The sequence below is a fragment of the Cynocephalus volans genome, chromosome 10, assembly GCF_027409185.1.
Source record: "Cynocephalus volans isolate mCynVol1 chromosome 10, mCynVol1.pri, whole genome shotgun sequence".
Taxonomy (NCBI): domain Eukaryota; kingdom Metazoa; phylum Chordata; class Mammalia; order Dermoptera; family Cynocephalidae; genus Cynocephalus; species Cynocephalus volans.
This window is the reverse complement of record NC_084469.1, coordinates 98,610,534-98,636,028: the sequence shown is the minus strand read 5'-3', so window position 1 is coordinate 98,636,028 and position 25,495 is coordinate 98,610,534. Positions and strand designations below refer to the sequence as shown.

Here is a 25,495-nt window from a genome sequence, read left to right as displayed (position 1 = left end):
AAGTGGTTTTGGTTGCATAACATTGTGAATGGCCTAATGTCACTGAATTGTATACTTTAAAATGGTTAAACTGGCTAATTTTATGTTGTGTTTATTTTAGCACAAGTAAAAAGAAAAATAGTAGTCCAAGGTGTGGGGGAATTATGGAGCTAGTTTATATGCTCATATTTAGAAGAGTGACATTAATTCCTAAAGATGTCCATGGAGCTTTTATATAATTAAAATATCCAAATTCCTCTTTGAGTGGCCTGGCTGTGTATCACCCATTCCATATCAGTTGGATGCAGGACCTACAACTTTATTGGTAGTAAGACTTCCACATAACCTCCCCCTCTTCTTTTAGTAAAATAATTCCCAACTTTTAGATAGACAAATATCCTCTCTTCCCAGCCTCCCTTGCAGCTAGCCATGACCATGTGGCTAATTTCTGGCCAATGAGGTGTAACCAGAAGTAGTACTCAGTCATACTCTTAAAGAGAAGAAAACTATGTCTTTCACTTCCTCTTCTCCCTTTCCAGCATCTGGGATGCAGATGTGATGGCAGGAGCTGGGGCAGCCATCTTGGACCACAAAGTGATATGCTTGCATTAATGATGGTTGAGTATTATAGAACCATCCTATCAGCTCTGCACAGCTTACACTCAGACTATTATAGAGGAGAAAAACTGCTATCTGATTTCGGCCACTGTTATTTTTGCCTTGGCTAAAACTGCAAAAATAATATCCTACCTCAGTGGCTTCAAGGAAAACCCTTAGAACTAGGAACTTTCAAAAACACTCACATTTTTAAGCTCCACTGCTGCTCCCTTCTGGCATTGCTGGACCTGCAAATTGTTGGGTATGACATCTTCCTTGCACTTGAAGGGAACCCCTAGGAAGAAAACAAAAGCAACCAAACTAAATTTCAACCACAGCAAGATATGATTAAAAGGCAAGTCTAGGTTTTTTTTGTCCTGCCCTGCTTAAAATCCATCCATTGCCAAAATATATATGTTGAACATGAACAAGCTACAACTACACACTACAACAGGAGGAATTCTAAGGAGCATAATATTGAGTGAAAAGGGGCAAGTCAGAGAAGACTGAACATAGTATGATACCATTTTTTACAAAACACTAAAGCAAGCAAAACTAAGCAAACTGTTGTTCGGAGCTATATACCCAGGTGGGAATTTTTTTTTTTTTAATTAGGGGAATAGTAAACACAAAATTCTAAGTGGTTCTCTCCAACAAGAGGACAGGAAGACAAAATGTGGAAGGAGAATGTGGGAGACACAGGGGCATTGATGGTATTCTCGCTCTTACGATGGGAAATGCCTCAGATTTTTTTACTGTTATGCTTTATTGACTCCACATAAGATATGTATATTTTTAATGTATCAAATAATCCATCATCTTAAAATTTTAAACCTTTCATGGCTCTCCATTGTTATTGGGGGGAAAAGAAAACTTTTCCAAAATTCTTCACATGGCACACAAGGCCCTGCAGAATCTGACCTCTGCCTCATCAGATACATCGAATAGCACTTCCTCTTGACCTCACTTTGCATGAGTCTCAGGGCCTTTGCACTTACTATAACTGGGAACACTGTGACCTCCATTCTTTGTCTGAATAATTCCTACTCCTCCTTCAAGTTTCTGCTCAAATGTCATTTGCTTGGAGCATATCAAATATCCCACGAGTCACTCCAAAGCACACTATAACTTCTTAATTGTTCGACTCATCATATTATAATTAAATAATTGTGCGTATGCTCTCTAGCTTCTTCCTTAGACTATAAACTACATAAGGGCAAATATCATGCTCATTATTTCTAGGATTAAATCCTCAGAACCTAGTGCAGGGGCCTGTTTAATTAATTAATAGTGAATTTATTAATTAATAGTTGATCCAAAAATAATTTATTGGGTGAATGAATTAATGAATGAGTAAATGAATGAATAAAAATAAAAATAATATGTGAACACGATGAGAGTAAGAGAAGGATCCAGAGCTTGGGTAGAAGGAGGATTTTACAATCAAAGCGAGACACAGATACCATTGTCAAGACACACAAGGAAATTATTACTTTTGCAGCTGAAGTTGCCATGTTTCACAGAGCCTTCTGGATTGGGACGAAAGCCCACAGTGCAGCTACAGCTGTAGGAGCCCGGAGCATTGGTGCAGATAGAATTTGAACCACATGGTGATGGATCTTTGAGGCATTCATCAATATCTGCAAAGAACTAGAGAATATCAAGAAACCCAGAGGAACAAGGAGAAACGTTATTTCCAGGGCTGTCCGGCAAACCCTCTGCTCACCTCTACATTTCACGCCTTTGTCTGTGAAATTCAGCTGTCCCTTACTTGCCACAAAGCCAGGATGGCAGGTGCAAAAGTAGCTCCCAGGAGTGTTGGTGCATGCTGCGTTGATAGGACACATTTCAATATCTGTGCACTCATCAATATCTGTGGGGTAGAGAATGAATGTGGAGCAGAGTTGGCCAATGGTCCAACAAAGTCATGCTTCCCCTTCCAAAGTACAGAGTCATGCTTCAGTAGAAAATGGAAGTCCAGCCAGGGACTACATTTCCCAGAATCTAGGTAGGGTGGTGTGACTAGTTTCCACTCACAAAATGTGAGTGTGTATGATATATGTCACTTCTGGGCCAAGATGGTTAAGAAATGGGTGCAACTTTTTGCCTCTCTCTCACCCCTCCAGTGGCTAGACCCAGGAACTCCAAGGGCATAAGGGACAGAGGAGCCAAAAGATGGAAGGAGACTGGGTCCCTGTATCACCATGTGGAGGAAATCTGCCCATGGCCAAGAAAATCCATATTGGTTTGTCATGAGAGTGAGAAATTTCTGTTACGTTAAGCTCGTGGAACTCAACTGAGGGAGATTTGCCTCCCAGGGAACACTGGGCAATGTCTGGAGACATTTTAGGGTGTCATGACATATGGATGGGAACAAAGCCAAAAATGCTGCCAAACATCCTACAAGGCACAGGACAACCCCTACAACAAAAATTATCCAGCCCCAAATATTAATAGTGCTGAAGATAAGAAACACTGTGGTTTCTGAACCACAGGATATACAAATAAAATGTTATGGGGGTGGAGAGAAATAATTAGGAAAGAGGTAAAGACAAAGCCTTTCATGTTTCATATCAACTCACAAAACATGAGGAATAAACAGTCAACATCCACTAGTGACTCAAGCCGGTATAAGCTATACGGCACTGAGCTTTACCATCTAGAGTTAGGTGAAAAGTCTTTGAGACATGAACGTACATTAATTTGGAGGCCTACAGAGACACAAGAATGACCCATGGCTAGAAGGTATGGGAAGTGATTTTTCTTTTAGTATCTTTGAAGATGTCTCTAACAAATGGGTGGGTTTCTTTTAGTAGTAGTGAGTTCCCCACTTCCAGAAATATTTAATTATACACCAGGTTAGCTCTTGTCACAGCACAGATGGAATTTATATTTTGCATGTGGAGTTGGATTAGGTGAATGGTTTTCAAAACTTTTTAGCTGAGAGAGGCTCTCTTCATGTACAGCGAAACATGAATAGGTAAAAAAAAATTAAAGAGGTGATAATTTGACTGAAGGATGGATGGAAGTCCATAGTCATGCTGCTTGTATTTTCCCTTGGACTTGATAGGGATACTAAATGGGCTCCTAGGGGCTCCTTAAGCTATATTATATTTCTAAGGTCCCTTTCAACCTTGCCCCTCTAATGTTCTGCTTGTAACAATATCAGCATCTAGTGAAGATCAAATCATAGAAAATATATAACATTTTTAATGAAAAAAGCATGCATTTCCCCCTGGGGTTGAAGAATACTAAATGTGCTCTGCAGTATGGCAGATACTTCAAAGATGGCCTCCATCAATCCTTCCACTTCCTGTATGCATGTTTCTCCCTCAGCAAGATGAGCATCTATTTCTCCTTCCTTGGAATCTAGGCTGGCCCCATGACTGTGACCCAAAGAAAGTGATAGAAGTAACATTCTGGGACTTCAAAGCTCAGACTGTAAAAGGACTGGCAGTTTCTGCTTTCTTCCTCCTGGAACTTTCTTTCTTGTAAACCAGCGGCCATGTTGTAAGGAAGCCCAAGAAACCATGTGAAAAATCCCATGAGGAAAACTAAGGGTTCCAGCTGAGCTCACAGCCAGAGTCCAGCACCAACTATCAGCCATGTAAATAAAGCCATTTTGGACCTACCAATCATCCTGGCACTCCAGCTGACACTATGGGAAACAGAAGAACGATATGGTCAAGCCAGAGAATCATGAGCAAGAACAAATGGTTGTTGTTATAAGACACTATATTCCAGGGTAGTTTCATATCCATTGAGAAGCCCTCAGCATGGCTGGGAGAATTACCTGTACATTTGAAAGTATCTGGATGCTCAGGGGTTGAAAAATCAGGCATAAAGAATCCAGGAAGACAGGAGCAACGGTACGCTCCTGGGATGTTGAGGCAGACAGAATCGGGACCACAAAGAGTTGAGTTCCTGGAACATTCATCCACATCTAAACAGAAAACTGGTGTAAGTCAAAAGAATGAAGGATGCTGAGGCTACAGTAGCTCCCAGCCTCGCTGAGGACTAAAGCCAATGGACTTCCCCAACTCTGGTCTCACTTTCTTGAGCATATTTTCATCATTTAGAAAACAACCTTTTAGAGACATATCCATGACCTGTGCAAATCTTCTGATAAGGCTTCCCACTGCTCAGAATAAAATCCAAACACCTCATTAGATGTACAATACTTTGAGAATCTGGTCCCAACTAAGTTCACCTACCTCATCTTTCACTCTTAATCCCTTCACTGCTTATGCTCCAGATGCATTGATTACTGTTAATCCACGAAGGCTCATTGTCTCTCTCACCTCTGTTACCTCAGCCCTGAACTTGTGTGTCCCCTCTGTCCCTGACGAATCTCAGCTCCTCTCCAAGGAATCTATACTGTTAATGTATAGATTAACATACATTAATAACAACAGCAGAGAGGCACAGAGTAGAGGGGTTGAGAGCCTGGACATTCTGGGTTCAGAGCCCGGCTCTGTCATCGATGGGCTGTGTGTTCCTAGTACTGCATACTGAATTCTGCCCCCCGCCTAAAAAAAACTTCATATGTTGAAGTCCTAACCCCTAATGGGATGGCAATTGGAGATATTATTCACTCCTGTATTCCCAGTACCTAGAAGAGTGCCTGGCATATGGAGGGTTTTCAAGAAGTATTTTTTGACCCAGAAATCTCACTTCTGGGTATTAACCCAGAAGATTTAAAATCATAGATATGTACACTTTCATGTTCATTCCAGCATTGCTCACAATAGCCAAGTTATGGAATCAACTTAAGTGTCTATCGACAGATGAATGGGAAAAAAATGTGGTATAAATACACAATGGAATACTACTTTCAGCCTTTAAAAAGAAAAAAGTTGTCATTTGTGACAACATGGACGAAATTGGAAAACATTATGCTAAGGGAAATAAGCCAGGCACAGAAAGACAAATACCGCATGATCTCATGTATATGTGGAATCTAAAACAATCGCACTCATGAAAGCAGAGAGTAGAACGGTGGTTACCAGAGGCTGGGGGTAGAGGGAAATATGGTCAAAGGGCACAAAGCCTCTATTAGACAGGAGCAATGAGTTACTTTTTCTTTGTGATATATTGCACAGCATAATGAATATAAATTATAACATACTGTACATTTTAAAATCGCTAAGAGAGTAAATTTCAAATGTTCTCACCACAAAAAAAAAGAAAATCATTTGAGGTAAGAGATATGTTCATGAACTTGATTTAATTATTCCATATTGTATTCATAAATCGTAACATCACTTTGTATCCCACAAATATATACATCTATAATTTGTCAATTTACAATTCAAAAGTAAAGATCTTTAAAAAGAGGTATTTGTTGAATGAGTGAATGAATGAATGAATGAATGAATGAATGAATGAGCGATTATTGGCTTCAGCTTTGCAGATAAAGATCTTGAACTCAGCTGAGACCTACCCCAATCCCCTCACTGCTGCTTTTGAAATCAGACTTGGACCTGAATCCCCAACAGATACCTCCACCTACCTTCACACTGCTCTCCGCTGCTGGATTCAAACCCTGTGCTGCAGTTACAAAAATGGTTTCCAAGAGTGTTGATGCAAATCGTATGTTCTGGGCAAACATTGGGATTGGCACATTCATCCACATCTGACAAGTGGAAGAGAAAACCCAAGTTAAGGTAAACAAGGAAATGAGGACTGGATATTGCAAACCGCAGATTCACTCTGCATGTCAATTTGTGGCAAAGAGAGCCGATGGTCCCCAGTACCCATGATCTCCCCTTCTTCCTGGGCACACAGTGGGACATATTTCTCAGTCTCCCTTGCAATAAGGTGTGACCATGAGAATAAATTCTGGCTAATGGTATGTAAGCAGAAGGGTGGCAAATACTTTCAAAACATAATGATCACAGATTGCAAAAATGGCCATAGTCCTTTATGTCTCCCAGTGTCCATACCTTGGGACGTGGACTACGTGCCATGTGATTTTGGCACTCTTCCTGCTAAGAGGTGGAGTCTACTTCCCCACCCCTTGAATCTATCTGGCCCTATGGCTTACGTCAGCCAATAGCATGCTTTAGAAATAACCTGGTGCCATTTCCAAACTTGGGCCTCGAGAGGCCTGTTTGCTCCTGCACATTTTCTTGGGCCCCTTACCTCTGTCGTATGTGTGGAGGATATCTACATTAATAAAGCAAATGTAGTTTTAGCAAGGCCACAGCCCTGTAGTTTAAGGTATAGCCTAACCTTTTAGTATAACACACAGAAATGTTAAGCTTGGGAAAGACAGAAAACTGTCCCAGGACTAACGTCTCTGTTGTAGATAAAAAAAATTGTAACACAGCAGAAATGCTGGCTCTAAGGGCAGATGTCCTTGGTGCAGCTAAACCTAATGATTATTGCCATGACCAATATCTTACTGTTCTTTTTGTAACCACCTGTGTTCCTTTTCTGTAACTTTCTTGCCTGGAGAATAAAAATAGAGAGAAAACCTGATTCAGGGCTATTCCTGGGATCTTGCTTCCCTTGAAAGAATTATTGCTGGGGTAACTGTTTTGGGCCTCTCACTGCTCAGAAGAAATGGGTTTTGAGTAATCCTTTGCATCTCCATCACCCCCGGGGAGAGGTGACAATATGAACAAGCCACCAGACTAGCCTAATGAAGAATAAATGACCAAGTGGAAAAGAGATAAATCATCTCAAAAGAGGCCATCCATGGAAGACAGCCCAGGCAAGATCAGCAAAGCTGACCCACAGCTGACCACAGACATACGAACAAGTCCAGTTGAGCCCAAAAGAACTAACCAGAACAGTCCAACCTAAATTTCCAACCCATGGAATTAAGAGCTAAATAAATGGTGGTTGTTTTTAGCCACTAACGTTTAGGGTGATTTGTTACTTTGTGATAGCTGACTGCGACAAATGGATTAGAAAAATGAGAAACGGCTTTAAATATCTCTTAGACTAAGCCAGTGGGGATGTTGATAAGGGCTTGATCACTTCATGTTTTTCTTAATGGAGTCACCATCCCTTTAAATAGTATTTATTCCACTAGATACAGGAAGACTGAGCCCTTGTCTCTTGGTGAGAACATCCTGGCTGCAGTGCAGAAGACGGATTCGAGGGCACACACTGGGAAAGGGGGAGGCTAAAGAGGAGGCTGCTGCACTAATGACAAAGGCTGAATCAAGGATGGAGAAAAATGGAAGGCTTCAAGATGTATTTAGCAGGTAGATTCCCCAAGATGTGATGACTAATTTATTATAGAGGGAGAGGAAGAATCAAGGATAACTCTCAGGTCTTAATTCAAATACCTTTTAAGAAAAAGTTCTGAAGTTTGGGCCTGAGCTCTTCCGAGGGCAGGACTTCTCCAGCTCAGCACTACTGACATTTGGGGCCATATCATTCTTGGCTGTGGGGGCTGTTGTGTGCATTATAGGACATTTAGCAGCATCTCTGGCCTCGACCTATTAGATTCCAGTAGCACAGACAGCCCTACCCACTATCACCAGCTGTGACAATCAGAAATGTCTCTGGGTCCATAGCCACACCACCCTGAACACACCTGATCCCTGATCTCAGAAGCTAAGCAGGGTCTGGCCGGGTTAGTACTCGGAACACAGACCACCTGGGAATACCGAGTGCTGCAGGCTTTAAAAGAAAAATGCCTCCAGATATTGCCAATGACCCCTGGGGGAAAAATTACTCTAGGGGCAAGAGCTCCCCATTATTCTCAAGTGGAGCCTGACCCACTTCTTGACTCGTGGTACACCCTAAACAGGAGCTCAAGTTCTTCTCTTCAGCTCTTCCACTTAATAGCTGTGTATCCTGGGGCAAGTCACGTCACCTCTATGAGCCCCCAATTTTCTCATTCCTGAGATAAGGATCACAATCCCTACCTCATAGCGTCATCAAATGAGGTGATCCTTAATTAATTAGGTAGGTCAGTAATGAAGAGCTGGTCCTCTATACCTTCACAGGTGGAGTTGATAGAGGTGAATCCATCTTGGCACTCGCAACTGTAGCTTCCCACGGAGTTGACACAATTGGAATGCTCAGGGCAGGTCCTGTTGGTGTTACATTCATTGATATCTGAGGAACGGTCGGGGAGAGTGAGCAGACAAGAGATTGGGTGTCTAAGTTTAGAAACACATGTACCCAGTCCAATGGAAGATGTCCACCAAAGACGCATGCCTAGGAGCCTGGGTGCATTACCTGTGCAGGTGAAATTGCCTGCTTGTCCCAGGATCCAGTTATTTCCAGTGGGAGAAGAGAAACCAGGAGTGCAGCTGCATTTGTATCTCCCCAGAAGGTTTTTGCAGATTGAGTTAGGGCCACATTGTAGGGGGTTTTGAGAACATTCATCAATATCTGGATGGAGAAAGAGTTGGAGTTACACATTTACCTCATCCCGGGAAACAGATTGTATTTCCCAAAAATGGTTGAAACTATATTTCCCATTCCACATGTTCTTTATTCAATATAACTTTGGTACTGCTTCCACCAAGCTGTGGGGTCTATGTTCCCTCCCTTTGAATCTGAGCATATGAGGATACTTCCAGAAGTTCATGGAAAGACTTGTACTATCTTTTGATTCTATTTCCCCACAAACTTTTTGAAGTAACCTCATACTTATGACTATGTTGGAAGTGATGAAAGATCATAAAAATACCATGCAAAGTCATAAAACTTCTACTATGTTTACTGGACTGGAGAAGCTCATTCTTGGAACCCAGCCACCATACTGTGAGGAGACCCAACCATTCATGGATTTGTACAGTGACCAGAAATCATTGTCATGAACAGAGAGAGAGAGAAAGAAAGAGAGAGAGAGAGAGGAGAGAGAGAGAGAGAGAAAAGAAGGAAGGAAGGAAGGAAGGAAGGAAGGAAGGAAGGAAGGAAGGAAGGAAGGAAGGAAGGAAGGAAGGAAGGAAGGAAGGAAGAAGGGAATCGTGTTGGGAGGGATGGGAGAGATTCCCTACATCCATTACCCAGCCAAGCTTCCACCTGAGTTTCCTACCAAGTGCTGGAGGATCTTGAGGAGGTGTGAACTCACCTATGCATTTCAATCCTGGGCCCCTGAATTGACTTTGGCCATTGCTGGCCAGGAAGCCTCGTTTGCAAGTGCAATAGTAACTGTCCTTGGTGTCGGTGCACTTTGCATATGCCGGGCACGCAGTGGTGTCTGCACACTCGTTCACATCTAGGCAGCATAGAAGGAAGAGTTTGGACAAGATTAGAGGATCAGAATGCGAAACCCAGCATAAAAGGTGGAGGTGCACATAATGGGTCGAATTGTGCTCCCCCAGAAGATATGAGGGAATCCTAAGCCCTGGTCTCTGTGAATGTAATCTTGCTTGGAAACAGAATCTTTATAGATGTTATTAAGGTGTAATTTAGGATGAAGTAGTCCTGAAGTAGGCTGGGCCCTTAATCCAGCATAATTGGTGCTCTTAAAAGAAGAGACACGGAGACAGGCATGGGGAGAACGCCTCTAACAAGGGAGGCAGAAGTTGAAGTGATGTGTCTACAAGCCAAAGAATGCCAATGACTGCCTGCAATACGAGAAACTAGGAAAAAGGCCTGACTTTAGTTGGAAGGTGACTTTTGAGCAAAGACGGGAAGGAGATGAGTAAGTAAGCCATGAAGTTTTTAAGGCAGGACGGTGGCTGATTTCATGGAATAACAAGGATGCCAATTGTGGTTGGAGCAGAGTGGGAGGAGGTGAGCAGGGAGGTGACACAGTCAGATCATATAAGGTCTGCTAGACCACTGCAAGACTTTTGGCTTTTTATCAAGGGAAGATGGGAGCCATGGGAGAGTTTAGAGCAGAGGAGGGACACAGCATGACTTAGGTGTTAACACGATTCTTCTGACCACTCATTGGAAAATGAACTGTGGCAGGGGCAGAAGCAAAATAACCAGGGGGGAGGCAGCTGCTCTTGTGCAAGTGAAAAAATTGGTGGATACAACCCAGGTGGGAGCAGCGGCAAGCATGAGATTTGGGGTTTATTTTGAAAGTGATGCTGTTGGTGGGACTGTAAATTAGTACAACCACTATGGGAAACAGTATGGAGGTTTCTCAAACAGCTACAGAAAGATCTTCCATATGATCCAGCAATCCGTCTTCTGGGTATATACCCAGAGGAATGGAAATCATCATGTCGAAGGGACACCTGCACTCCCATGTTCATCACAGCTCTGTTTACAACAGGCAAGACATGGAACCAACCTAAATGTCCATCGATGGATGATTGGATAAGGAAACTGTGGTATGTATACACCATGGAATACTACTCTGCCACAAAAAAGAATGAAATTCTCCCATTTGCAACAACATGGATGAGCCTGGAGAAACTTACATTGAGTGAAACAAGCAAAGCACAGAGGGATAAATACCACATGTGCTCACTCATATGTGGGAGCTAAGACAGAAAGGAAGGAAGGAAAGAAAGACCACAGTAGTGCCGTGACCAACAGAGAGAGGGAGCATTCCTAGGGATGCAAAGTGGAGTGGGGGGAGGGGGATGGGGAGGGAGGTTAAGAGATAACTAAGTGGGGACAAAATGGGGTGCAAAAGCAATTGCTGGTAATGGGTATGCCCCCAGTATGAATCTGGCTCTCATATCATGGGCACGAGGTGTGACAATTAGCTTTGTATCTCATGAATATTCATAATTTAAAAATTAATTAATTAATTTTTTAAAAAGAAAGTGATGCTAACAATTTTTGCCAATATATTAGATATGGAGTGTGAAAGAGAAAAAAAAAAAGAGAGAGAGAGGAGCCAATGACAATTCCAATATCAATTGGTGGGATGGAAAATTCTCTATAACGTAGCATAAAAACCGAAGGGATAGATTATCATTATTGTAATCATTTTTCACTCTTATTTTTGCCACATTGGTTTAGAGATCTAGGCTCTATGCCTCTCCAATGTGCTTTATTTATTTCCCTTCACTGCACAAAGCCTCAGATAGTATCTCTCTTCTCATTTCCAGCTTCCTCTTTCATCTGCAGAGGCAATATTTCTCTTTGCAGACTCCTGACATATTACCACTTGTGACATCTTGATTCTGTTAGCTTCCCATGACCCTCTTTCCTCTAGTTCAATTCCTCACTACTCAAGTCTACTCAAAACCATAATAATAAGCCAGTTCTGTGTGACTGGGCACCTGTCAACCCTCCCAGCTCAACTCCCCATTAGCCATATTCACCTTTTCTCAGTTCTCCAAACTCTTTCCAGCCTCAGGACCTTTGCACCTGCTATCCTGGCAACAAGGCATGCCCTCTCCCATTCCGCTCTTTTGCCTGGGTAAAATCAATCCATGCATCCTTGTGTGTCTACTAAAACATTACTTCCTTGGGCTGGCCGGTCAGCTCAGTTGGTTAGAGCATAGTGTGATAACACCAAGGTCAAGAGTTTAGATCCCTGTACCAGCCAGCTGCCAAAAAAATAAAATAAATAAGTAAAATGTCACTTCCTCAAGCAAGTTTTCCAGCCAACCTCAAGAAAGCCCATGTTTTAAAAAAGATTCTACAAGGGAGAGCTCACATCTAAAAATAGCATAAATAATTTCCAGTAGAAAAATAAGTTGAGACAAGTCTTACATGTAACATGAAAAATAAAAAAAAGATCTTTTTTCAAGTGTAAGTCTAGGAGAGAAAAATAACACACTTACAAATGTGGGGGTACAGAAAGATTTTCTAAAAATTATCAACTTCTTCCCGTACCTTGCTTTACCACACTTCATAGATGTTCTCTGTTACTATCTCGATTAAATAAAGCATTTGGTTTCTTTATTGTCAAAAAAGTAAATTATTCGGATCCCTGCCCCTGTTTAGATTCAGTCTCCTTTATTTCTCACTCCCATAGCATACCATAATTTTCCTTAAAGAACCTAAAATTATTGGAATTCTGTGGCTGCATAATTTTTTTTTTTTACCTTATTTTATCTCTCTTTCTCCATTAGGACACAAGCTCCATGAGGTCAGGGTCAAGGTCAGTTTTATAAAAAAAACTCTATTCCTCCTGCCTAGAACATATAAAAGGCCTGGCAGATATTTTTGAATGAGTTATTTAATAACTCCCTCCCTCAACTCAAACACACACACACATATGCACGCGCACACATGCATGCACACACACACACACAGTTGGGAAAATAGAATAGTTTGATCAGGTCCCGTCACCTTAGGTCTGGTTGGGGTGGTGTGGCACATTCCTTGTAAACAAGTTGTGTGTGGGTCGAGTTAGTGCACAGGCGGGCCCACATATGTTTTTAGTTTTGTTGCTATTCTTGTGTTCTTCAGAGTTTGTGAAGCAGCAATGGACTGCAGAGCTCAAGTCTAAAAATAGAGCATGTTTACTCTGCTGGCAGCTGCTCAGTTTTACTTTGGACTTTGCGGGTAGCAGTTGGGTTTTCAGTTTCTCTCTGGACTGCTTAGCTCATGGTGCTGTGTGTGCTGAATAAAAACGACTCTTTCTTCAACCAAGGCTCCAAGGACCTTTTTCCAGTTACCTAGCACGTAGAACTGCATGTGAAGGGTTTGTGACCCAATCTGGACAACGAGCTTGAGGGGTCTGTGAGCTCCAGACCCAGCCCTAGCTACACACACACACGTGCACACACACACTCACACACGTGCACACACACACACTCACACACACACGTGCACAGACACACTCACACACACACTCACACACACACTCACACACACACTCACACTCACACACACGTGCACACACACTCACACACACACTCACACACACACACTCACACACATACACACACACACACGTTTTTGAGTACTACTTGGAGGAGACTGACTGAGATTGTGTATAAAGGGAACCCCCAGGTTCCCAATGTCCAGGATGCTCCAGAATCATCCTCTTGCCTTAAGACAAACATCCCTCTCTGACATGTATTCGACTTACACAGCCGAGCGCCTGCTTTATGCCCAACATTTAAAAGGTCTCACAGCATAAAGACCAGCAATGCCCCGATGGGTCAGATTTTAAATCCGGGCTTAGTCTTGCCAGATGTGTGATATTGTACATATTAAATCCTCTAAGTCTCTCTTCTCCTTTGTAAAATAGGACATAATAGTACCCTCTTCACAGGGTTTCTGACATGCAGCTAAAGAGCTTAGTACAGTGTCTGTCATTGTTAGGTCCCTGGAACTGCGAACCTGACTTATACAAAGTTCCCGCACTTCGGTTTTGCTTCTCTGTGTCCTTCCTCTAAGTTCTATCTCCCCAGGTTTCTGTTCCCAGGAGCCGGCTGAGCAGGCTGTACCATGAGTATAACGTTGTAACTGTTTCCCTCCGTTAGCCCAAGGTTTCTGTCTCCCCAAGTCTCTGTTCCCATGAGCAAGCTGTACCCAGAATGGGACATTGTGACCATCTTCCTAGGCTAGGCCAGATGCCAATCTTAACCCTATAAAAGAAGACACCCAGTGCCTCTCTGAGCTGATGCTATTTTTCAGCTCAGCCCGGCAGGTCTGCTTGCCACTTACTAATAAAATCTTTTCTTTCTTTACCTGGCTATTATCTCCTTCCTCGGTGACCTTACAGTCATAAAGTGAAGACTTAATGATTTGAGTTGATCATTATGGGCCTTTGGGTTAATGGGATGCTATACACCTTTCGTGCACATAAAGAATAGGTAAAATCCAGGCCATGAGAGATTCAGTTCAAACTTCTATTAGCATAGAACAACCATGCTCGAAATAACCATTCACTCACTTGGTAATTCATTCATTTACTCCACAAACATTTATCGAGCACTGTGATCGTTAATTTTATGTATCAACTTGACTGGGCTACGGGGTGCCCAGATATTTGGTCAAACATTATTCTGGGTGTGTCTGTCAGGGTGGTTTGGATGTGATTAATATTTAAATCTGTAGCCTGAATGAAGCATATGGCCCTCCCGAATGTGGGTGAGCTTCATCTAAATATTACAGGTCTGAACAGAACAAAAAGACTGACCTTTCCTTGAGTAAGAGGGAACTCCTCCTGTCTGACTGCCTTCAAGCTGGGACATCAGCTTTTTTCCTACACTTGGATTCATCCTGAAACCATGGCTCCTCCTAGGTCTCAAGCCTGCCAGCCTCTGCACATGAACCACACCATTGGATTTCCTGGTTCTCAGGCCTTCGGACTCAGACTGGAACTGTCAGCTCTGCACATCTTGGGACTTGCCAGCCTCCATAACTGTGTGAACCAATTCTGTATAATAAATCTCATATATATATTTCTATTGGTTATGTTTCTCTGGAGAACTCTGACTAATACAAACACCCTGACTAATACAGACATCTACTTATATTCCAGTCACTAATCCAGGCACTGTGGATTTGGCAGTGGAACAAGACAGACAATATTCCCCACCCTCATAGAGTTGATAATGTAGAAAGGTGGAACTTATGGATAATGTCAAAAAGAGGACAGTCACTGAGAAGGCATCACGTGGACAGAAACTTAAAGGTGAGGAAGGGAGCCAGGAGTTTATGCAGGGCAAGAGCATTCCAAGCCTAGGGAACAACCGGTGGCTTTTCTGAGGCAGGACCAGGCCTGGCGTGTTTCTCTCTCTCTCTCTCCCTCTGTCCCCCGCTTCTGCCTTCCACCTTCTGCTGTAGGATGATGCAGTAAGAAGGCCCTTGCCAGATGGCAGGTGTTGGAGGAACAGCAGCAATAGACCTGTGTGGCTGAAGCAGGGTGAGAAAACGAGTGAGGGGGAAACAGGGAGGAGGGAGGGCAGGGAGATGGTGGGGAAGGTTGTTCAGGGCTTTGTGGGCCTCAGAGAGGACTTAGGCTTTTACCCTAAGGAAGGTGGGAGCCACAGAGGGCTATGGGCAGAGGAGGGACAGGACCCAACTCAGATGCTCCCAGCACCCTCTGGCCAATGTCAGAGGGGCAAAGAGCCAGGAAACCAGCTTCAGCAATCCACCCGAGACACACACACGATTCTCAACTATGACCAAAACAATTTAAGAAATGGTCACTTAATCGACCTCATCAGAACATGAGGCTCAGAGAGGTAAAGTAACTTTGTAATATGTAACGAGAACATTTGTTTCACAGGTACTATAGTGGATTGAATTATGTCCCCCCAAACCTCCCTGAAGCTTGAATTGTGTCCTCCAAGTTTTATATATTAGAAACTTAGCCCCCACTGTGACTGTTAAGAGGATGGGGAATCCTATTATGGTAATCGAAAGGTGGAGCCTTAAAGTGATTGGATTGCAGGACCGTGCAGTATTGAATGGATTAAAATTGGTGGTCAGGGGTGTGGTTCTGAGGGCTTTAAAAGAAGAGGAGAGTCTGTCTCTCTCTCTCTCTGCTTCCACCATCTTGCAATGTGAGACCCCTGGGTCACTGTCGCCACCACCAGATGGACTTTGGACTTTCCAGCCTCAGAAACTGTAAGGAATAAATTTTGTTTTCTTTATAAATCACCCAGTTCAGTGTACTTAGTTATAGGCAACAAAAATGGACTAATACAGCTACCTTCAAAACATCAGGTCCCTTACATGCATTTTCTCTGGTCTCCACAATAATGCTTCCAAGTAGGGTGACCAACTCATCCCGATGTTCCTGGGTCTTTCCTGGTTTTAGCACAGAAAGCACAGCATCCCAGGAAATGGGAAATCCCCAAGTCTCAGGAAAGCCAGGACGGTTGGTCAACCTACTTCAAAGGAAACATTATGACTCCATTTGACGTAGCCAATGCCCAAGAGTTCATGTAACCTGCCCCACCAGGTCATGCCACACATTAGAAATGCAAGGGAACAGCATAGTGGGATGAACAAATGCTGGGATGGAGCCCAGGGGACCTCACTGGCTACCAGCTTTGGACCAGCAGTAGCCCAGTCAATAAAAACTGGAAAATTTGTATTTATTGTCCCCAGAGAAGAAAGAAGAGGGAAAGGGGGAGGGGGGAGGAGAGGGAGGGGCAGGAAGAGGGAAGGGAGGAGGTTTACAGTTAAAGCTATCACAATTAGGTAAAACGAACTATTCCTCTCCTTAGTCACACTAGTCACATGCCAAGTACTCAATAGCCACATATGACTAGAGCCTACAGCTATGGTTTGAATGCGTCCCCCAAAGTTTATATGTTGGAAACTTAATCCCCAGTTCAACAGTGCTGAGAGGTGAGATCTTCAAGAGGTGTTCAGGTCATAAGGGCTCTGCTCTCATGAGTGGATTAATATTGCTACCAAAGGAGTGGGTTCATTATTGCGAGAGTGGGTTTGCTCTACAAGTGACTTCTGCTCTGTGTCTCCACCTTTATCTCTATCTCTTGCCCTTCCACCTTCCACCTTCTGCCATGGGATGACACAGTAAGAAGGTGCTTGCAAAATGCTGGCATAGTGCCCTCAGACTTCCCAGCCTCTGCAACTATGAGCCAAAAAAATTCTGTTCTTTATAAATTATCCAGCCTCTGGTATTCTGCTATAGCAGCACAAAAAGGACTAAGACAGAAAATTGGTGACAGAGAAACGGGGCATTTTTATAACAAATACCTGAAAATGTGGAAGTGGCTTTGGAACTGAGTGATGAAGCTGGAAGAATTTGGAAGAGCAGGCTAGAAAACAACTAGATTTTCATGGATGGAGTGTTAAGGGCAATTCTAGTGGGGTGCTCAGAAGAAGGGAAGAGCTCTAGGGAGGACTAAACCTTCTTACGGATTAATTAGGTGGTTGTGATAACAATGTTGGTAGAAACATGTGTGGCAAAGGCCATTTTAATGAGGCCTCAGAAATGAGGAACAACGTATTGGAAACTGGAATAAAGGCCATACTTGTTATACAGTCGCAGAGAACTTGTCAGAACTGTGCTGTGTCTTAGGACTTTATGGAAGGCAGAACTCAAAAGCAGTAAACTAGAATGTCTAATGAAAGAAATATCTAAGCAACAAAGTGCTTAAGGCACTGCATGGCTTCTTTTGGTCACTCACAGAAAAGTAAGAGAAGAGAGAAGTGATTTTAAAATGGAATTTATGTTAAAAGGGAAGCATAATGCAAAGATTTGGAAAACTCAGCCTGGCCATGTAAAGAATAAACAGGCATGTTCTGGAGAAAATACAAAGGGTGTGGCCAAGTGAGCATTTGCTAAAGAGATTAGTACAAACAGAAGAAATCCAGGTTCTATTCATCAGGAAAGTGGAAAAATGACCAGGTAGGCATTTCAGAGATCTTTGAGGCAACCTATGACCTTGAGGGCAAGATTTTCATAGGGGTGCCATGGGACCTCAGCATTCACTGCCCTGTCCTAGCTGGAGACCCTGCTCCCCAAATTCTACTGTAGTACCCCTTGGCTGCCTCAGACATGGTTCAAGTAGGCTCAGGTGTGGCTCTACCAACTGCTCAAGAGGCACAAGCTGTCAATCTTGGCAGTGTCCACATGGTGCTAAGTCTGCAGACGCACACATGCAAGAACTGTGGGGCCATGGCAGCCACCAACTAGATTTCAAAAAATGTACTGAACATCATGCAGAACCAGGCAGAATGCTGCTGTAGGGGAAGAGCCACCAACAGAGAGACCCCACTAGAGCAATGCCTAGTGTACCCATGGGGGCACAGTTGCCACCAAGACCCCAGAACTGTAGGTCCACCAGCATGCAAGTGCAGCCTGGTAAAGCTGCAGGCATGAGACTCCATCCTGTGAAAGCTGCATAGTGAGCTATGGCCATCAAAGCTATAAGGGCAGAACTTCCTGAAGCCTTGGGGGGCCCAAGCCCACCTTAGTGTGCCCAGGACTCAGGACATGGATCCAAAGGAGATTATCCTCCAGCTTTAGACTTAATTCTGCTTTCCCTGTTAGGTTTTGGACTTACCTGGGACAGTTACCTCTTTCTTCATGCCTATTTCTCCTCTTTGGACTGGGAATTTCTATCCTATGCCTGCCCCACCACTGTATTTTGGAAACACATAACCTGATAATTTCATAGGCTCACAGTTGGAGAGGAATTTGTCTCAGCATGAATCAAATCATGAGTCTCTGCAATGTCTGATTCAGATGAGACTTTGGACTTTGGTCTTTTGAGTTGATGTTGGAATGAGTTAAGACCTTGGGGATATCAGGATTGAATACATGCATTTTGCATGTGAGAAGGACATAAATTCTGGGGGCCATGGGCAGAATACTATGATTTGAATGGGTCCCCCAAAGTTCATGTTTTGGAAACTTAATCTCCAATGCAACAGTGTTGACAGGTAGGACCTTGACGAGCTGATAAGGTCTGAGATCTCTAGCCTCCTGAATGGATTAATGTCACTATCACAGGAGTAGTTTCATGACTGCAAGAGTGGGTTTGCTATAAGAGCAAGTTTGGCTTCTATTGTGCTCTCTCTCTTTCTCTCTCGCTTTCTTCCCCTTCCACTTTTTGCCTTCTACCGTGGAATAACACAGTAAGAAGGCCTTTGCCAGGTGCCAATGCCGTGCTCTTGGGCATTCCAGCCTTTAGAACAGTGAGCCAATAAATTTCTGTTCTTCACAAATTACCTTGTCTCAGGTATTCTGTTATACCAGCAGAAAACTGACTATGACAGCTACTGTATTGGATAGTATAGATCTAGAACATTCTCATCATTGTAAAAATTTCTGTTGAGCAGTGTTGGTCTACTATTTGCTTCTTCACTTAATAGTATGTCTTGCATAGGGTTCAATCGCTGTATTGACCAGCCACCAAAAAAAAAAAAAAAAAAATTAGTATGTCTTTCAGAACAAGAGCAACAAAATGTGTCAAGTGTTGTCGCCGGTGATGGGTACATGTGATTTATCCTTTCAAGAGGATTGCTAGACAAGAAAGGTGGGACCATGTGCCACCCATAGATAAGACACCCCACCCACAGCTCAACTCATGGCTACAAGATTCCATAAGCTGCCCCCACATCGAACACCCAGATGCTATCTTGGGAAGAATGAGAAAATTTGAAAGATTAGCTCTTCACACAATACAGACTGAGTTACTCAAATAAGACTGTTTGAACCAGAAAATGGAGATACTGAGGAAACAAATAACAGGCAATGTTTTTCTTCCTCTATCCAGCAGGAACTCATGTAGGAGATAAAAATATTCATTGAAACTTTAGAAAGACACTTTTTCCCACATTGAATTGTAGTTTGAGTAAATTCCATCCCCAGTCCCACTAAACGACCATTTATAAAACTCATATTACATAGCATGTGCTTTACAAAGTCACCTCTTTGAATTTAAGCTTTACGACATCCCTGTGGAACCATTGTTATCTGTATTTCACAGCTCAGGAAACTGAAGATTAGAGAGGTCATGTGACTTGCCTTAGGTCACTCAGCAATTTCAAAACACAACACAAAGAGCCTGGAGCAGGAATCAGGTTATCTGCATTTTAACCCTTGCTTTGCCTCCATCTAACTCCCAGAAGACACCCAATTAAGGCTCAGCCTCCCAGGACAGAAAAATCTCTCCTCCCCAGGAAACATCCTCTCACCACATCAGGCATATGGATTCTCTTCAGCCAACTTACCCCGTGTTGTGGGTGTTAGTGAGCATACTGCGTGCATTGGCATTTCCCCTATAACACAACACCCTGTGAAGACAGAAAAGAAAAACACCATGACCACCTGTAAGATAAATGCTGGACATAGCCCTATTCCTCTTCCCCACTGGGAGACTACCCCTGGCCAAGGTAGTTAACCAAGGGAAGGCACATCTCCTTTAAGACAAACAGAGGGCTGGAGCAGAGACCCTAAGTAAATGAACAAGCACACTGGTGCCAGGAGAGTAGCAAGTAGACTAACTTATCTGTTCAGCCAGATCTCCCATGTGCTCTGAGTTATGTAAGCTGGGTGAGGGTCTGAACATAAGCCTGAAAATGAGTTACCCCCTACTCTGATTTGTTCACTATATAATTGTTGTATGCACTCCATGGCAGCATGGATATCTGACCGACTGCCACTGTCAGTACCTCTCATAAGTTTAATAAACCAACGTCTCTACCCACTGGGCCACTGGGTGACTTCTTCGGAACAGACAAACACTGTGTGAGTGCCCTCGCACATTTGGGGCTTCCACATTACCCCACCAAAAAACCCTCTGGGCTCAACCTGCAAAATTAGTTCTGGCTCAGCTCCACAGAAACAGAATTGATGAGGCCAGATGAGAAACCCAGTCAAGGGGCAAACATACACTATTTCGTGCAATTTTCACAGCAACCATTCCTGATTTTCTGCTGTTTCTTTTTCTTTTTTATTTTGTTTGTTTTTATCTTGATTTTCTCTTCAATTACAAAAATAGTTCTGGCTGGTTTTCAAAAACATACATCAATGCACATGTTCTCAAAAGGGGTGAGTGATGTCTCCCCCAATGAGGCCAAAGTTGGTTTTTGGAAAGAGATCTTTAAAAACTTTACTCCTTTATGTATAAGACACATGTACATATACATATAATACATATATAGATATACGGTATATTGGAAGTATTAAAATTTCATGGGAAGGTAGTGTGATTTGTTTTTCAAAATCTTTAAAAGGCAGTGCAGCCTCTCAGCATTCAGCTTCCCCGTCATCATCATCATTGTTATCACTGTCATCATTACCATCATACTCATCATACCACCACCACCACCAACATCATTATCACCATCATCATCACTACCACCACCATCATCATCATCAATAGTATCATCAAAACTCTTCGCTGATTAAATTCAGGGCAGAATAAGGGGTGCTAATGGTTAATACCAATGCCAGCACCCCAAAGGAACAAGTCCACATTCCTACATTTGATGTCCACAAGCCTCCTACTCCTTCTGATGAAGCCTTCCATTCAACAAGTCCCACGGTCTCAAACTCCCAAGATTCCCATCCATTATCACTAACAGAAATTATCTTGCTCGTTAATTATTTTAAAGGCAACAGAGAATACTGTTTAAGCACACAGATTCTGGAGTCAAAATGCTTGGGTTTAAAAATCTGGCTTGATTCATCAATTACTGACTGGCCTTGGGAAAGTTATTTCATCTCTTTTTGCATCAGTTTCTTCCTCTGTAAAATAGGGTTCAATTGTACAATAGTAGAGGAAATGAGTGCTTGATACTCAGAAAGTATTCCCCATTCTTACATTTGAACCAATGACCAAAATTCACAAGATGTAGAAGGAAACCAGCAACATGGAAGATAAGCAAAGCAAAGACAAACTGACACCTGAAGAAAGAGAAATAATACAGACAGGAAGGCTCCGTCTCATTGTTCAGGTCTCAGCCCAAATATCACTCCCTCAGAAATGTCTTTCCTGACTTTCCTCTTCAATATAATCCTCAGTCACATTCTATAACAACTTCTTTCATAGCACTTACCACTACTGAAATTCTTTTGTTCACTTATTATCTGAGGCAACGTAGTACAGTAGTGATAAATCATACAGTCTCTGGAGTCAGGCTGCCTGGTTTTAAATCCTGGTTCTCTCCCTTGTTGGCCAAGTAGTCGGACAAGTGATTTTATCTCTTTTGCCTCAGTTTTCTCCTATTTAAATGGGGATATCATGACCCAATCACATAGAAATTTTGTGAAGATTAAATCTATTCTATGTTTACAGAACTCAGTGCTAAGTAGATGGCTGCTATTGCCATTCACGGCTTCTCTTTTGTCTGTCCCACCTGCTAACATATCAGTCCCATGAGCGCAGGAACCTTGTCTATTTGCTCACTGCTATATCCTCAGTGCCTACAACAGCACCTGATATACAGTAGGTGCTCATGAAAATGCACATCAAATGAATGGCTGTGAAGAAAATATGCTCTGACAGATGGAATTCCCTGAGCTGAGGGATTTTGTCAGGGGTCCCCAAATGAAGGTGTCTGCAGTGTCCAGCCTAGCATTAAGATCTCTTAGCTTTTCCCTGCAGCCTATTTCCAACCCAGTCTTCTCTCAGGCTCCATTCAGACTCACACTCACCCCAGAAGAGGAGCAGGCTGAAGCCTTGCATTGTGCTGTGTTTCTGTGTTCAAAGAGAACCTTTTCTCCTTACCCTGGGTTTTCAGTAACAGAAGGTGTGGAAAGAGGGGAGGGTGGAGCCAAAGTTACTCAATGCTGCTAGAACATCACAACCCTTTTTGCTGAGCCTGCCACTAAAAAACAGCATAGCAAATTCATAACCTTCCCCTTTCTCTGCAATGAAGACAAGTTGATCTGACTAGTGTGTACTGTTTCTCCTCTCTCTCTCTTTTCTCTCCCCACCAACATCTGTCCCCCATCTCTCATCACTTTCTTTTATTGCACCCAATAAACAAGCTTCCATCTCATGCCCTCAATGAAGCAAGACCCAAACTTAAGGGTCTCTTTCCAGCTTGCCCTGTAAAAGCACCATGTTCCAGGAACTGTGATAGGCACATTGCCAGCAAAATTTAATTTCATTATCATGTCAAGCTCACAAAGTAGGGATTCCCCTCCTTCTCCTGCCCCCAGGAAAAAAAAAAAAAAAAGAACTGAGGAGACATAACTTGTCCAAGATAGCTCAAGCCTGAGATTTGAACCCAGGACCTTCTGACTTCAAGGTCCTGAGCTTTAACCGTTTCATCTTCCTTTAGCTTTCAACTCTGTCTAACCACTGTACAGCAACACTCCCACCCCACTGCCAGGCCCCCAACCCAACACACACACACATACACACACACACACACACACACACACACACACACACACAATCTCATAAAGATGGAGGTCTAGTAATATCTTAATTAGGGCCCCCCAAAAATGCAGACCTTGAGACGAGGATTCTAATGAAAGTAGTTTACTAGGGAGATGACCCCAGAAAGTGCCATCCGGGAAGGAGGGAAGTGAAAGAGGGAAGTAAAAAGCCAATAGTGGGTATGTTACCAAACAAGTCACACAGTGAGAAAGTGGAGCTTTATCTCACCGGTGACCTCTGGGAGAACCCATAGAACATACTCCTCAGAGTCACCCTGGCTGGGGGTTATTGTCCGTTGTTGGTTGAGGCTTGCTTTCAGAGGGTGTCAACTCCATGACACTTCTGGCCTGGCCTCCAAGCAGATAGAATGAGCTCCAGTTGATACAACCCTGTTGATAACAAAATGTGGCTGCTGACAGATGCCAGGCTAGAGTACACTGAAGTGTTAAGGGTCATGTGTGTGAGCAGGCACTGATAGCATCTGCTACACACTACACAGGAGGTGCAAGGATCATTTTTTTTATTCCCCCTTTTGCTCTGTGCAAAAGAAAATTCTCACCATGGGGGTATTATCACCAAAGAAGATTTGTCAATGACTTTCTGTTTGTGCATTGAGGGACCCTGCCTGCTAAGGCAGCAATTATGAGTTAGCACGAAAATTCAGAAAATTCTACCAGGGAGGAGGATAAAAATTGCTGAATTGTGATTTAAAGACGCACTGGGTAATGAACACAGATCTGGAACCAGAGTCCCATCTCCACCACTTGCCTCAACATTCTCATCTGTACAGTGGACCCTTCGATAGCAGGATTGACCTCCTGGGACTGATGTGAGCATCAGAGAGGTTGTCACATTCGACATGCCTAGAACAGAGCCTGGCACACAGAAAACACCCTGAGCGTTGGCTATCATGGTGATTGGAACTGGAATCAGACAGATGTGGGATCAAATTTTGGCTCTGCCTTGTATTACCAAAGTGACCATGGGAGGTGATTCACCTCTCTGAGCCTCAGTTTCTAACCTGGAGAACAGAGAGATAATGATTATCCCTTTCCGAAAGGATCCTTGTGCAGGAGATGCAGGAAAGTGCTCCACACATGGCCTGGCAGTTAGTAGGTAGCATGAGCTCAGCAAACAGGGTTGGCCATGGTTGCTAGACATATCCGATAGTCTGCTCCTGACACCCCACGGTGGTGGGGAAAGACAGGTTTGTCCTCCGCATTGTAAGATGCAGGAAGCCAGAGGCGAGGAATTCATTACCTGGCCTGAGGAAGTCTGACCCAGCCTGGGGGTTGAGGGAATGGCCTGCTGAACGAGATGTTGTCTAGGCTGACTCCTGAGCAGGAGCTGAACAAATTTAGCAGAAAAGATGATGCAAGAAGTAAACACACAAGAAGCAATGGCCCGTTAAGTTTAATGAAAGCTGCTATCTGAGAGGGAACCTATTCATATGTCTACAACGTCAGGGTTCCTTCTAGATTTTCTACAACACAGAAACACCAGGTCTGACTTGGTGGCTTGTTATCCCTGGTCTATCTTGACCCCATTTCCCCTAGTTGAGATGTGAGATCTATGTGTTCGCTTTCCTTCTTTTTCTTTTATTTCTTTAATTGGCAAATAAAAAAATTGTATATATATTTATAGTGTACAACATGATGTTTTGAAATAGAACTACCCAGCAAAGCTACCCCCAGATTCCTGACCTTCAGAAACTGTCAGAAAATAAGTTTGTTGTTTTAAGCGGCCACATTTTGGAGTAATTTGTTATACAGCAAAAGATAATACACCTAGAAGCAGTTTTAAAATATGCATACGGTGTGGAATTGTTAAACTGAGCTAGTTAACATATGCAGCACCTCACATACTCAGCATTTTTTGTGATGAGGACACTTAAAGTCTACTCTCCCAGCAATTTTCAGCTATCCAATACATTGTTATTAACTATAGTCACCGTGTTGTAAAATAGATCTCTTGAAGTTACTCCTCCTGTCTAACTGAAATGTCATATCCTCTGACCAAGATTTCCCCAACCCTTCTCCTCCCATTGTCTTCTTAAAATACGTCTGATGGTGGGATGCTGAGCATGGGGAAAGGTCTTAGATGCCCAAATATGCACTTGGAGACTCACCATGAGAATAAAAAAGAGGATTTTAGCTCTGCAGAAAGCACAGGTGTGCCTCTCTCCTCCCATCTCCCATCTCCTGGTGACGTTACCACCACCTCCCACTAACCCCGCTCATTCCCTATGGGGTAAT

At 43.1% G+C, this 25,495-nt stretch overlaps 1 protein-coding gene across 1 annotated transcript in view; it reads right to left on the bottom strand.

Annotated features, from left to right (window-relative positions):
• Positions 1 to 18,432, bottom strand: part of ADGRE1 (adhesion G protein-coupled receptor E1) — a 48,236-nt gene extending 29,804 nt beyond the window's left edge. Inside the window, exons 1-9 of the mRNA XM_063109979.1 lie at positions 18,408 to 18,432; positions 9,620 to 9,766; positions 8,779 to 8,934; positions 8,536 to 8,655; positions 6,089 to 6,211; positions 4,370 to 4,519; positions 2,303 to 2,449; positions 2,070 to 2,216; positions 783 to 871 (exon numbers count right to left, since the gene is read on the bottom strand). Coding sequence (XP_062966049.1) covers positions 783 to 871; positions 2,070 to 2,216; positions 2,303 to 2,449; positions 4,370 to 4,519; positions 6,089 to 6,211; positions 8,536 to 8,655; positions 8,779 to 8,934; positions 9,620 to 9,766; positions 18,408 to 18,432 — 1,104 coding nt within the window. The remainder of the gene's footprint in view (positions 1 to 782; positions 872 to 2,069; positions 2,217 to 2,302; positions 2,450 to 4,369; positions 4,520 to 6,088; positions 6,212 to 8,535; positions 8,656 to 8,778; positions 8,935 to 9,619; positions 9,767 to 18,407) is intronic.
• Between the last annotated feature and the right edge of the window lie 7,063 nt (positions 18,433 to 25,495).